At 46.7% G+C, this 14550-nt stretch overlaps 1 protein-coding gene across 1 annotated transcript in view; it reads left to right on the plus strand.

The window, feature by feature from the left end:
* Positions 1-7938: 7938 nt before the first annotated feature.
* Positions 7939-14550, plus strand: part of LOC140728798 (uncharacterized) — a 250874-nt gene continuing 244262 nt past the window's right edge. Inside the window, exon 1 of the mRNA XM_073047754.1 lies at positions 7939-8044. Coding sequence (XP_072903855.1) covers positions 7939-8044 — 106 coding nt within the window. The remainder of the gene's footprint in view (positions 8045-14550) is intronic.

Raw genomic sequence — 14550 nt, forward strand, 5'->3', positions numbered from 1 at the left:
TGGGGGCACTCCACAATATCCTGAAATGGGAGGGTGAGCAGCCAGAGGTCGTGGTACATATTGGTACCAAAGACAAAGGCAGAAAAAGGGTGGAGGTCCTAAAAACAGAATACGGGGAGATAGGAAGGAAGCTGGGAAGCAGGAGCTTGAAGATAGTAATCTCGGGATTGCTGCCTGTGTCACACGACAGTGAGTATAGGAATAGAATAAGATGGAGGATCAATGTGTGGCTGAAGGATTTTTGGATCATTAGGACCTGTTCTGGGGCAGGTATGACCTGTACAAAAAGGATGGGTTGCACTTGAATCTGAGGAGGACCAATATCCTTGCGGGGAAGATTGCTAAGGCTGTTGTGGAGGGTATAAACGAGATTTGCAGGGGGGTGGGAACCGAAGTGAAGCGGCAGAGGATGGGGAGGTTGGAGCACAAGCAGAGACAGTAGTGAGTTTGTGAGGAAAGATGGGCAGATGTTAGAGCGAAGATGCACTCAGCCTTTTGGTTTGAGATGTGTCTATTTTCATGCAAGGAGTATCATAAACAAGGCCGAGTAACTTAGAGCGTGGATCAGTACACTGACATTGTGGCCATTACAGAGACTTGGGTGTCTCAGGAACAGGAATGGCTGCTGAGTATGCCAGGCTTCAGATGTTTCAAAAAGAACAGAGAGGGAGGCAAAAGAGGTGGGGGCATGACATTGCTAATTAGGGATAGTGTCATGGCTGCAGAAAAGGAGGAAGTCATGGAGGGATGGTCTACTGAATTAGTGTGGGTGGAGGTCACAAACAGAAAGAGGCAATAACTCTACTGGGTGTTTTTTATAGACCCTGCAATAGTAACATGGATACCGAGGAGCAGATCAGGAGACAGATTATTTTATTAATAGGGTTGTTGTGATTGGTGATTTTAACTTTCCTACTATTGACTGGAATCTCCCTAGAGAGAGGGGTTTAATGGGGTGGAGTCTGTTAGTTGTGTTCAGGAAGGTTTTCTGACACAATATGTAGATAAGCCAACGAGAGGAGAGGCTGTACTCGATCTGGTATTGGGAAATGAACCTTGTCAGGTGTCAGATCTCTCTGTGGGAGAACATTTTGGAGGTAATGAGCACAACACTGTCTTCTTCACCATAGCGCTGGAGAGGGATAGGAGCAGACAATTTGGAAAAAACACGTAATTGGGGTCAGGGGAAATATGATGCTGTTAGCCAGTGTGATGAATCCCTAGGTTTATCTTGCTGTGGACTGTCATTTTAAGAGAGAGTGCCTGAGTGACGTCAGCCGCCAGCTTTCTCGGCTCCTGTTTGATTCTTACTAAGAGAGAGAGGGGAGGAACTATTCAACTCTGCAGCTTGTTTTGATTTAAGCAAGGACACTCACTCACACACAGTCAGTCGCAGTTGGAGTCAGACAAGGGAAGGAAGCCAGTGACTAAGGGGTCACTGGTTGGAACTTTCGAATGCCCACAAGGATGTGTTGAGCATTGACCCAGCACGTTGATAAGTGGCTATCACGTTGTGTGATTGGGGGCAACCTTGTGGAATCTACCTATGTGTTAACCCTTGCCTGGGTGGTAGTTCGCTTTGAAGACTGTACCCCTGTGATAAGCTACTATTGGTGATAATCTGTAAATGGATTTGGAATAACAACGGATAAAACCCATGGCAATTGTTATCTTGTTTTACCACCGTGGAACCTGTGGAATACGACATAAATGCTGTCTCTCGACATTCACCTTGGATTACAAATCTCTCTTTCACATAATTTAATCTGTGGGTGAACTGAACTTTCATACCTCACCATCTCACGATTTTAAGCCTGGTGCCCCCCCCCACCGAGCTCAATAGTTTGGGAGTTATATTTACACATATGGATACTCATAACACTGTTAACTTTTGACTATTCTTGTTTACGTTGCTATATTAAGTAGATACTAATAAAGATAGTGGTTTTAACATCAAAACCGGACTCCAGGCGTGGTCTATTGATGCTGGTTCATTTAAACCATTACGGGTATGTAACAGGCAGGAACTTAGGAGCTTAAATTGGGAACAGATGTTCTCAGGGAAATGCACAGCCAAAATGTGGCAAATATTCAGGGAACATTTGCATGGAGTTCTGTATAGGTATGTTCCATTGAGGCAGGGAAAGGTTGGTAGGGTTAAAGAACCATGGTGTACAAAGGATGTGGAAAATTTAGTTAAGCAGAAGAGAAAAGCTTACGAAAGGTTCAAGAAACTAGGTACTGTTAGAGCTGTAGAAAATTACAAGTTTGCTAGGAAGGAGCTTAAGAATGGAATTAGGAGAGCCAGAAGGGGCCATGAGAAGGCCTTGGCATGCAGGATTAAGGAAAACCCTAAAGCATTCTACAAGTATGTGAAGAGCACGAGGATGAGCCGTGTGAGAATAGGACCCATTAGGTGCGATGGTGGAAACGTGTGCATGGAGAGAGAATGTGCCAGACCTTTTGAAAAACATTAAGTTAGATAGGTCACTGGGACTGGATGAGATATACCCCAGGCTACTGTGGGAAGTGAGGGAGGAGATTGCTGAGCCTCTTGCGATTATCTTTACATCATCGATAGGAATGGGAGAAGTACCAGAGTATTGGAAGTTTACAAATGTTGTTCCCTTGTTCATGAAAGGGAGTAGAGATAACCCAGGAAAGTATGGACCAGAGAGTCTGACTTCAGTGGTGGGCAAGTTCCTGGAGAATATCCTGAGAGGCAGGATTTATGTGTATTTGGAGAGACATTATTTGATTAGGGATAGCCAGCATGGCTTTGTCAAGGGCAGGTCATGCCTTACGAGCCTGATTGAAGTCCTTGAGGATGTAACAAAACACATGGATGAATGTAGAGCAGCTGATGTAGTGAATATGGATTTCAGTAAGGCATTCCATAAAGTTCCCCATGCAAGGCTCCTTCGGAAAGTAAGGAGGCATGGGATCCAAGGAGACCTTGATTTGTGGATCCGGAATTGGCTTGACCACAGAAGGCAAAGGGTGATGTAGATGGTCCATATTCTGCATGGAGGTCGGTGGACAGTGGAGTTCCGCCGGGATCTGTACTGGTTTCTGTCCTCTTTGTAATTTTTAAGTGACCTGGATGGAGAAGTAGAAGGATGGGTTAGAAAGTTTGCTGATGACACAAAGATTGGAGGTGTTGTGGATAGTGTGGAGGGCTGTCAGAGGCTACAGTGGGAAATTGATAGGATGCAGAACTGGGCTGAGAAGTGCCATATAGACTTCAACCTGGATAAGTGTGAAGTGGTTCATTTTGGTAGGTCAAATATGATGGCAGAATATAGTATTAATGGTAAGTCTTGGCAGTGTGGAGGATCAAAGAGATCATTGGGTCTGAGTTCATAGGACACTCAAAGCTGCTGTGCAGGTTGACAGTGTTGTTAAGAAGGTGTATGGTGTGTTGGCATTTATCAGTTGTGGGATTGAGTTCAAGAGCCATGAGGTAATGTTACAGCGATATAAGACCTTGGCCAGACCCTACTTGGAGTACTGTGCTTAGTTCTGGTCACTTCACTACAGGAAGAATGTGGATACTATAGAGAGAGTGCAGAGGAGATTTACCAGGATGGTGCCTGGATTGGAGGGCGTACCTTATGAGAATAGGTTGAGTGAAGTTGGCCTTTTCTCCTTGGAGTGACCGAGGATGAGAAGTGACCTGATAGAGGTGTATAAGATGACGAGGGGCTTTGATCTTGTAGATGCCCAGAGGCCTTTGCCCAGGGCTGAAATGGCTAAAACGAGGGGAAATAGTTTTGGAAATAGGTACCGAGGTGATGTCAGGAGTAAGTTTTTCACACAGAGAGTGGTGAGTGTGTGGAATGCACTGTCGGAGGCGGTGATGGAAGTGGATACAATAGGGTCTTTTAAGAGCCTCTTAGGTAGGTACATGGAGCTTAGAAAAATAGAGGACTATACACTAGGGAAATTCTAGGCAGTGTCTAGAGTAGGTTTCAATGGTCGGTACAACATTGTGGTACGAAGCGCCTGTAATGTTCTGTACATTTCTATGTTCTGTGTTCTAAGACAATATACAAAGGTGGGGGCGAGGGGGAGGAGTACAAGATGGTGGTGAGAGGTGAGACCAGGTGAGAGAGAGGGTGTCTGGGTAGGGCAGTGGGATGAAGTAAGAAGCTGAGAGGTGATTGGTGGAAAAGTAAAGGGCTGAAGAAGAAGGGATCTGATAGGATAGGAGAGTAGACCATGGGAGAAAAGGAAGAAGGGGAACCAGAGGGAGGTGATAGGCAGGTAAGGAGAAGAGGAGGGAGTATCAGAGAGAAGGGAGAAGGGAAGAGAAATTACCACAACTTGGAGAAATCGATGCTGATGCCGTCAGGATGGAGGGCCCCCCCCGCCGATGGAATCTGAGATGTTCTTCCACCAAATGACTATAGGAAAGATGTTCTCCATATCCACTCTATCTTGGCCTATCAATATTCAAACTGATTATAGGAAAGATCCTCTCCATATCCACTCTATCTAGGCCTATCGATATTCAGGTTACCAATCAGGTTGCAAGGAGATCCCCACTCAATGACTGTAACCTCTTGATTCTTATTCTCGGTGTCCTTTCCCCTCCTCCACCCAGGCAAAAGTCAGGAAGTTATGTTACAACTTTATAAAACTCTGGCTAGGCCAGTTCTGGAGTATTGTGTACAGTTCTGATCACCCACTGTAGGAGGCATGTTGAGGCTTTGGAGAGGGTACAGACGAGGTCACCAGGATGATGCCTGGTTTAGAGGGTGTTTACTGTAATGAGAGGTTCGATAAACTTGGGTTGTTTTCTCTGGAGCGACGGAGTCTGAGGGGAGATTTGATAGAGTTTGTAAGATTATAAGAGGCACAGAGAGAGCAGACAGAGAGTATCTTCCTCCCAGGGTTGAAATGTCTAATACCAAAGGCCTGCGTTGAAGGTGAAAGGGGTTTAAAGGGGATGTGAGGGGTAAATGTTTTACACAGACAGTGCCGGGTGACTGGAATGCTCTGTCTAGGGAGGAGTTACAGGCAGATACATTAGGGGCTTTTAAGAGACATTTAGATCAGCACATGAACAGACATTGGACATTGAAATGGATGTTGTGTAGGCAGAGGGGTTAGTTTAGTTGGTCACTAATTTAATTGGTTTAGCACCACATTGTGGGCCAAAGGGCCTGTGCCTGTGCTCTACTGCTCTGTGTTCTATGTTCTCGTGTTAAATACAGTAAATCTATGATCATCTGCTACTGAGAAATCCCGGTTGTTCCCTCCCTGGCTCACCAGGTGCCTGTGGTTCACGGAGCCATTCTGTTTCCCATTTCCAGGTAATAAAAATGAACTTCTGACATCATGATCTACCACAACGTGAGTAACACACAAAATGCTGGAGGATCTCAGCAGCTCAGGCAGCATCTATGGAGGGGAATAAACAGTCAATGTTTTTGCCTGGGGCCCTTCACCACGAATGGAAAGGAAGGGAAAAGATGCCAGAATCTGGTGGTGGGGGGAGTGGGACTGGCTGGGTTGTTCTTACACAGGGCCAGTATGAACTCAATGGGCTGAATGTCCTCCTGAATGCTGCAACTGTTCCGTCACTCCAAGCTAATTCCAAGAGCTCTCCTCTCCGTAACCGGTGCCCCTGATTCTCCAATCACTTCCCCACCTGAAAATGAAGTGGCAGGATTGTAAAAGCCATCAGCCCCAGGGAACAGACGACAATGACAAACCCCCGAAACCCTGACTCCACCCCAGCCTGTAATGCACTATATTTCAATAAGAGTCTGATTAATCAATAATCACCGATTCAGGAACAATGTCTTCCCCTCCGCCATCAGATTTCTGAATGGTCAATGAATCCATGAGCTCTTCCTCAGTATTTTTTCACTCTTTTTGCCCAACCTGTTTATTTCCTTTCCTTATTTTATATGCACTGACTGTAATTTATAGATTTTATTATTATACATTGCCTTGTACTGCTGCCACAAAACAACAAATTTCATGACATACGCCAGTGATGCAATCTCGTTGTCTATTCTATTGTTTCTATATTAATCTGATTCTGATTCTGACGTAACCCCCACTCCGGTCTCTACAGCACCAGACCGCAGCGTGTAGCCCACTCCTGAGTATCCATTATTGCACATATAAACCCCCCAGCCTGGACCCTCCTATGGATCACAGCCTGTTCCCAGTCCTGGCTATCCATTACTGATCATTTAGTTGTCAGGCCCTGCTGGTGTATCTGGAAGATCGCTGAAAGCCTGTGTCGATCAACTGTTGGGAAAGATGAAGGATATCTTCAATCCCTCACTGCTGCAGTCAGAGGCCCCACCTGCTTCAAAAGGATAACATCAGACCGGTGCCCAGGCAGAGCAGGGTGAGCTGCCTTAACGACCATCACCCAGTGGCACTCACATCTACTGCCATGAAATGCCTCGAGAGGTTGGTCTTGGCTGGAATCCACTCCTGCCTCAGGAAGAGCCTGGGCCCATGGCAATTTGCCCGTCACCACAACAGGTCTACAGTGGATGCAATCTCACTGGCTTCTCACGTGGCCTTGGCTCACCCGGACAACAGCAAAACCTTTGCACTGCTTATCGAATTGAATTTTTATATATATTTAATGTAAAGAATAGTTTTTCCCCTCCCCCATGTCAGGGCCCAGTCTGTAACCCACTCCCCTGGTTTGATGGTCGTCAGGCCCACTGACATCTGAAGATCCACTCGTGACAGTAGTGAAACTCCAGGTCTGTTTCCCAGATTTTCACCCACTTTCCCCACCTTCCCCACTCTTGACCCGGTTCCACCTGCCAGACGCATCTCCCCCAGTGGGTCCCATTCTCATCTCAGAGTATCAGGCTGGAGAGTGAGCCCTTGGTGGCCCTCCCTCAAACAACTGATTACAATCACCTCTCTCCATCTGAATCTCCTTTCCTTCCCTCTTCTCCATCTTCCACCACTTACCACATCTCCCATCTCCCTACCCAGCACAACCTGCCCTTAAACTCACACCCCACCCCAATCCTCAATCACCTGAGACTCCTGTCTCACCCTCCTCAATCTATCCAACCCCTCAGACTCCTGTCTCACCCCTCCGCAATCCTCAATCACCTGAGACTCCTGTCCCACCCTCCTCAATCTATCAATCACCTCAGAATTCCTGTCCCACCCCTCCTCTATCACCTCTGACTCCTCTCTCACCCCTCCTCAGTCCATCAATCACCACAGATTCCGGTCTCACCCTCCTCAATCTATCTATCCCCTCAGCCTCCTGTCTCACCTCCCCTTTCCCTCTGGCCATTCGACACTCCTCTATCAGTCCCGATGCAAACCAAAACTTCAACGTCCTTTCACACCCACAGATGCAGCCCGACCGGCTGAATTCCTTCAGCAGATTATTGTTCAAATATCGACCTCTCTCTCTCTCACTCAATTTCTCACTCACTCTCTCTCTCTCTCTCTCTCTCTCTCTATCACTGCCTCTCTCTCTCCCTCCTCTCTCATTCACTATCTCTCTCTCTCTCACACTCAATTTCTCACTCACTCTCTCTCTCTCACTCACTCACATTCACTCTCTCTGACTCTCTCATTCACTCACTCACATACACTCTCACTATCTCTCTCTCACTCTCTCTCATTCACTCACTCACTCTCTCTCTCTCTGCAGAGTTTTCGTTAAATGGTTGGTCAATCTCCGGCGCTGATGTGGTCTCTGCGGTGGAAGGAGCCTCCGCTGTGTTACCGTGTACTTTCACCGACACATCTCCTGATGTCGTCCCATCCGGCTCCGTGATCTGGTACAGGGAGACACCAGGTGCTAAAAAACTGGTGTTTAAGTGCACATATCCCGGTTCCGGCCCCTCCTGGTGCGATACAACGACACAGGAGGCTGGAGGAGGGCGGTTCGGATTCGTGGGGAACCTCAGTCGGAGAGATGCCTCGATAATGGTGGAGCGTCTGAAGCGGAGTGACGGTGGTCGGTATCGGTGCCGGGTGGAGCTCAATGTTGGCAACTTTCAAACGGCGGTTCTAACAGATCTGTCTGTGAGAGGTGAGGACCGATGTTTAAGCATTGAGTTGTAAATCTACACTAATCATTTCACATTTTATCTCCCTGAAAACTCATTTTATTCATAATCTACAAGTATATTTTGCAGGATGATCATGTCAAATAGATGTGATTGTCATGTGCACTATCACATCGAACAACAGCACCGTACAGGCCCTTCAGCCCACAATGTTGTGCTGACCCTTAAACCTGCTCGAAGACCAATCTAGCCTCCCACATAGCCCTCCATTTCTATAACGTCCCCGTACCTGAGAGTCTCCCTGTCTCTCTACCTCCCTCTCACTCACGCACACACACTTACTCTTTTTGTCTCTCCCCTCCCCCTCTCCCCCTCCCCCTCTCCCCCCTCTCCCCTCCCCCCTCTCTCCCCCTCTCTCCCCATCTTCCCTCCCCTCTCCCCCTCTTCCCTCCCCTCTCCCCCTCTTCCCTCCCCCTCCCTCCCCCTCTCCCTCCCCCTCTCCCCTCCCCCTCTCTCCCCCCCTCCTCCTCCCCCTCTCCCCTCCTCCTCCCCCTCTCCCCTCCCCCTCTCCCTCCCCCCTTACCCCCTCTCCCTCTCCCTCCCCCCTTACCCCCCTCTCCCTCTCCCCCTCCCCCCTGTCCGTGACGCTGCTGCCATTTCAGTCAGCAATGAAGGGCCTCCATCTCTGGCAGCATTCAGGGCTTCCTTCATCGTGTCAGTAGGTTCCTCTTGGTTTTCACTGCTGTCAGTCATACAATTCCCGAGTGGGACTCAGGAATACCGTCACACTCAGATGTCGAAGGATTCTCCATTGCTGTTTCCATAACAACATTGTTTTACCCGTCAGGGTTGTTACCCTGAGCTGAACCCCCGAACCTGGAGGATCAGTGATCCTCTCTTACAGAGAATATAGAAACAGAAATCTACAGCGCATTACAGGCCATTCAGCCCACAATGCTGTGCTGACCATGTAACCTACTCTAGAGAGATTACCTCAGGGCTCTTGAACTCAGTCCCACAGCTGATGAATGCCAGTCCACCATACACCTTCTTAACACCACTGTCAACCTGTGCAGCAGCTTTGAGTGTCCTATGGACAGAGTCCCCAAGATCCAGCTCATCCTCCACACTGCCACCAGTCTTACCATTCATATATTCTGTATTCAAATTTGACCTATCAGAATGAATCACTTCACACTTATCTGGGTTGAACTCCATCTGTTCTACACACCCTCCACTGTCTGTGTAATGAACCTGCCTCTGACCTCTGACATCCTCCCAATACTTTCCAGGAAAAGTCTCTGGCTGTCTGCTCGATTATGCCTCTTATCATCTTGTTCACCTCTATCAAGTCACCTCTCATCTTTCTTCACTCCCAAGAGAAAGTCTCCAGCTCGCTCAACCTTTCCTCATTAAACATCCTCTCTGGTCCAGGCAGCATCCTGGTAGATCTCCTCTACATCCTCTCGAAAGCTTCCTCATCCTTCCTATAATGAGGTGAGTGGAACTGAACTTACTTGCTGCTGCAGGTTCGATTTTCATTGCACGTCTGCCTACGTGTCTGCACAGGTGCAGTGAAAATCCAGTTGCCGCAGCAACACAGGCACAGAGCGTTGCATCAGAAAAGCAGCAATCAAGGTCAAGTTTATTGCCATCTGACTGTACACAGATACAGAACGTCAAGGGTGGTAATCTCGGGATTGCTGCCTGTGCCACGAGACAGAGAGGGTAGGAACAGGAAATTATGGCAGATGAATGCATGGCTGAAGAGTTGGTGCAGGGGGCAGGGGTTCAGATTTCTGGATCATTGGGATCTCTTCTGGGGAAGGTCTGACCTGTACAAAAAGGACGGGCTGCACCTGAACTGGAAAGGGAGCAATATCCTGGCGGGCAGGTTTGCTGGAGCTATTGGGAGGGTTTAAACTAGTTTGGCAGGGGGGTGGGAATCAGAATGTGAGTGCAGAGATTAGGGTAGAAGGACAAGGGCATGATGCTATGTATTCTGAGTTGGTGAGAAAGGACAGGCAGGGGACAAAACATAAATCTAGCCAGTTAGAGGGGTTGAAATGTGTCTATTTCAATGCCAGGAGTATTAGGAATAAAGGGGATGAACTTCGAGCATGGATCAGTACATGGAACTACGATGTTGTGGCCGTTACTGAAACTTGGCTGGAGGAAGGGCAGGATTGGCTGATGCAGGTACCAGGGTTTAGGTGTTTTAAAAGGAACAGGATGGGAGGTAGAAAGGGGGCGGTGAGTAGCATTACTGGTCAGGGATAGTATCATGGCTATAGAAAGGGAGGACACTGCAGGGGGAGTGTCCACTGAGTCAGTCTGGGTGGAAGTCAGAAATAGGAAGGGATCGATCACTGTGCTGGGAGTAGTCTACAGGCCCCCAAATAGCCCTCGGGACACCAAGGAGCAGATAAGCAGGCAGATTTTAGAATTGTGCAGGAAATACAGGGTTGTAGTTATGGGTGATTTCAACTTCTCTCATATTGACTGGCATCTCCCGACTGCAAGGGGGATAGATGGGACTGAATTTGTCAGGTGTGTTCAAGAAGGATTCCTGACACAGTAAGTGGACCGGCCGATGAGAGGAGAGGCCATACTGGATCTAGTTCTGGGTAATGAACCTGGTCAGGTGGCAGACCTCTTGGTGGGGGAGCATTTTGGTGAGAGTGACCACAACTCCCTTAGCTTCAGCATAGCTATGGAAAAGGATAAAAACAGACAAAATGGGGAAGTGCTTAACTGGGGAAGGGCTAACAATGAAGGGATGAGGCAGGAACTAGCGAGAGTAAATTGGAAACAGATGTTCAAAGGTGAAAGCACAGAAGTAATGCGGGAGAAGTTTAGGGACCACTTGTGCTGTGTTCAGGATAGGTTTGTCCCACTGAGGCAAGGAAAAAATGGTAGGAAAAGGTAACTGTGGCTGACGAAACACGTGAGGCAACTCATCCAGAGGAAGAAGGAAGCATATGTTAGATATAAGAAGCAGGAAGCAGGAGGGGCTCATGAGAAATATAGGGTAGCCAGGAAGGAGCTTAAGAAAGGACTTAGGAGAGCTCGAAGGGGGCATGAGAAGGCCTCGGCATGTAGGATTAAGGAGAACCCCAAGGTGTTCTATGTGTATGTGAAGATTAGGAGGATGACAAGAACAAAGGTGGGACCGCTAAAGGATGAAGAGGGCAACATGTGCCTGGAGGCGGAGGAGGTTGGGGAGGTCCTAAATGAATACTTTGCTTCAGTATTCACAAGTGAAAAGGACCTTGATCAGGGTGAGGTCGAAACAGAAACAGGTCTGTGTGGTGGACAATGTGGAGATTAAGGAAGAAGAAATGTTGCATCTTCTTAAAAACATCAAGATTAACAAGTCCCCAGGGCCAGACGTGATATACTCCAGGTTGCTGTTGGAATTGAGCAAAGAGATCGCTGGAGCATTAGCTATGATCTTTGAATCCTCTTTGGCTGCAGGGGAAGTGCCGGAGGACTGGAGAATGGCAAATGTAGTTCCCTTATTTAAAAAAGGTAATAGGGAGAATCCTGTGAACTATAGACCGGTGAGTCTTACGTCGGTGGTCTGCAAACTATTGGAAAGGATTTTTAAGGATAGGATCTATGAGCATTTGGAGAAGTACAGTCTACTCAAGGATAGTTAAAACAGCTTTGTGAAGGGAAGGTCGTGCCTCACAAGTCTAATTGAGGTTTTTGAAGAAGTAACAAAAGTAATTGATGAGGGTAGGGCGGTAGATGTGGTCTACAAGGCTTTTGACAAGGTCCCCCATGAGAGACTCATCCAGAAATTCATGAGGCATGGGATCAGTGGAACCTTGGCTGTTTGGATAAAAAATTGGCTTAAAGGAAGAAAGCAGAGGGTAGTCATGGAAGGAAAGTATTCTGCCTGGAGATCAGTGACTAGTGGAGTGCTGCAGGGATCTGTGCTGGGACCCCTGCTATTTGTGATTTTTATAAATGACCTGGATGTAGAAGCGGAAGGATGGGTGAGTAAGTTTGCGGATGACACGAAGATTGGAGGAGTTGTGGATGGAGCTGCAGTAGACAGTCTGCAGAGTTGGGCAGAAAAATGGCAGATGGAGTTCAATCCGGTTAAGTGTGAGGTGATGCATTTTGGAAGGACAAACCAGAAGGCTGAGTACAGGGTTAATGGTTGGTTAAGAATGTGGATGAACAGAGGGACCTTGGGGTTCAAATCCATACATCCCTCAAGGTCGCTGCACAGGTTGATAGGGTAGTTAAGAAGGCCTATGGGATGCTAGGCTTCATTAATGGGGGGATTGAATTCAAGAGTAGAGAGGTCATGTTGCAACTCTACAAATCTCTGGTGAGACCACACTTAGAGTATTGTGTTCAGTTCTGGTCACCTCATTATAGGAAGGATGTGGAAGCTATGGAGAGGGTGCAGAGGAGATTTACCAGGATGTTGCCTGGATTGGAGAACAAGTCATATGAAGCAAGGTTAGCAGAGCTGGGACTTTTCTCTTTGGAGCATAGAAGAATGAGAGGGGACTTGATAGAGGTCTACAAGGTTATGAGAGGCATAGATAGGGTGATTAGTCAGTACCTGTTTCCCAGGGCACCAATAGCAAACACCAGAGGGCATATGTACAAAGTTAAGGGAGGGAAGTTTAGGGGAGACATCAGGGGTAAGTTTTTTACACAGAGGGTTGTGAGTGCCTGCAATGACTTGCCAAGGATGGTGATGGAGGCAAAAACATTAAGGGTATTTAAGAGCCTCTTGGACAGGCACATGGATGAAAGAAAAATAGAGGGTTATGGGGTAGTGTGGGTTTAGTACTTTTTTTAACGAATATATGGGTCAACACAACATCGAAGGCTGAAGGGCCTGTACTGTGCTGTAGTATTCTAGTGTTTTAGTGAAACCACCTTCTTCCGGATCAAGGTGCACTCACAAAACATAAGAAGATAAGAAATAGGAGCAGGAGTCGGCCATCCGGCCCATCGGGCCTGTTCTGCCATTCAATAAGATCATGGCTGATCTGTCCATAAACTCAGCTCCATCTGCCTGCCTTTTTCCCATAACCCTTAATTCCCTTACTATGTAAGAGCCTATCTAACTGTTTCTTAAATATATTTAGTGAGGAAACCCCAACTGCTTCCCTGGGTAAAGAATTGCACCGATTCACCACTTTCTGGGAAAAAAAGTTTTTCCTCATCTCTGACCTAAATCTTCTCTCATGGATCTTGAGGCAACGTTCCCTAGTACGAGTCTCACTGACCAGTGGAAACAACGTTCCCACTTCGATCTTATCAAACACTTCCAAAATTTTGTATGTTTCTATCAGATCCCCTCTCATTCTTCTAAACTCCAGAGAGTATAGTCCCAGGTGACTCAATCTCTCCTCATAGATTAACCCCTTCATCCCTGGAATCAACATATATCACACACAGCTCATAAAACACAATATTACCAAATATCAACTAATAAAGAATAATACAGAATGCATATAGTCTGCAACACAGGTAAACAGTAAACAGCCCACTGCTCTATCTTTCTATAATGCAGGGTATACTGTAGAATTCCTTCTCAAACACACCAGCTCAGGCTGTTGAACACTTTCAGTACAGTAAGTCTTTACACTGGACATGGTTACTGTAGAATTTCGTATCAAACACACTACCTCAGGCAGTTGAACACGTTTAGTACAGTAAATATTACACTGGAGAATTCCTTGTCAAACACACCAGCTCAGGCTGTTGAACACTTTCCATGTAGAAAATATTACACTGGAGAGGGTTCACTGTAGAATTCCTTGTCAAACACACCAGCTCAGGCTGTTGAACACTTTCAGTACAGTAAGTATTACACTGGAGAGGGTTCACTGTAGAATTCCCTGTCAAACACACCAGCTCAGGCTGTTGAACACTTTCAGTACAGTAGGTATTACACTGGACTGATTATTGTTGGTATACTGTATTGATTAGTATTGTTACTCTGTAGTGATTAGTGTTGTTACAGTACAGTGACTAGAGTTGTTACACAGTACTGACTGATGTTGTTACAGTGTACTGATCAGTGTTGTTACATTGCAGTGATTGGGTTGTCACACTGTACTGATTAGTTTATTCACACTGTAGTGACACATGCTGTGACTGTATCTACTGATATCATTACACTGTAATGGGTAGTGTTGTTACACTGTAATGGGTAGTGTTGTTACACTGCAGTGATTAGTATTGTTGCACTGTTCTGACTAGAGTTGTTAGACTGTACTGATCAGTGTTGTTACACTGTACTCATTAGTGTTGTTACATTCCACTGATTAGTGATGGTGTCAGTTGGTTCAACAACTGAATGGTTGAAGGGAATTAGCTGTTCCTGAACATGGTGGTGTGAGATTCAGGCTTCTCTACCTCCTGCCCGATGGGACTGTTTTATGTTCTGAAGATATGTTCTTGTCAGAATGGTTTGCAATTAGTGAGACTCATTTGGGTGTGTTTTCATTTGGGTGGGTGCTGAGGAGAGTTTTTATTATTTTGTAGGCTG

Source organism: Hemitrygon akajei, chromosome 6 (genome assembly GCF_048418815.1).
Source record: "Hemitrygon akajei chromosome 6, sHemAka1.3, whole genome shotgun sequence".
Taxonomy (NCBI): domain Eukaryota; kingdom Metazoa; phylum Chordata; class Chondrichthyes; order Myliobatiformes; family Dasyatidae; genus Hemitrygon; species Hemitrygon akajei.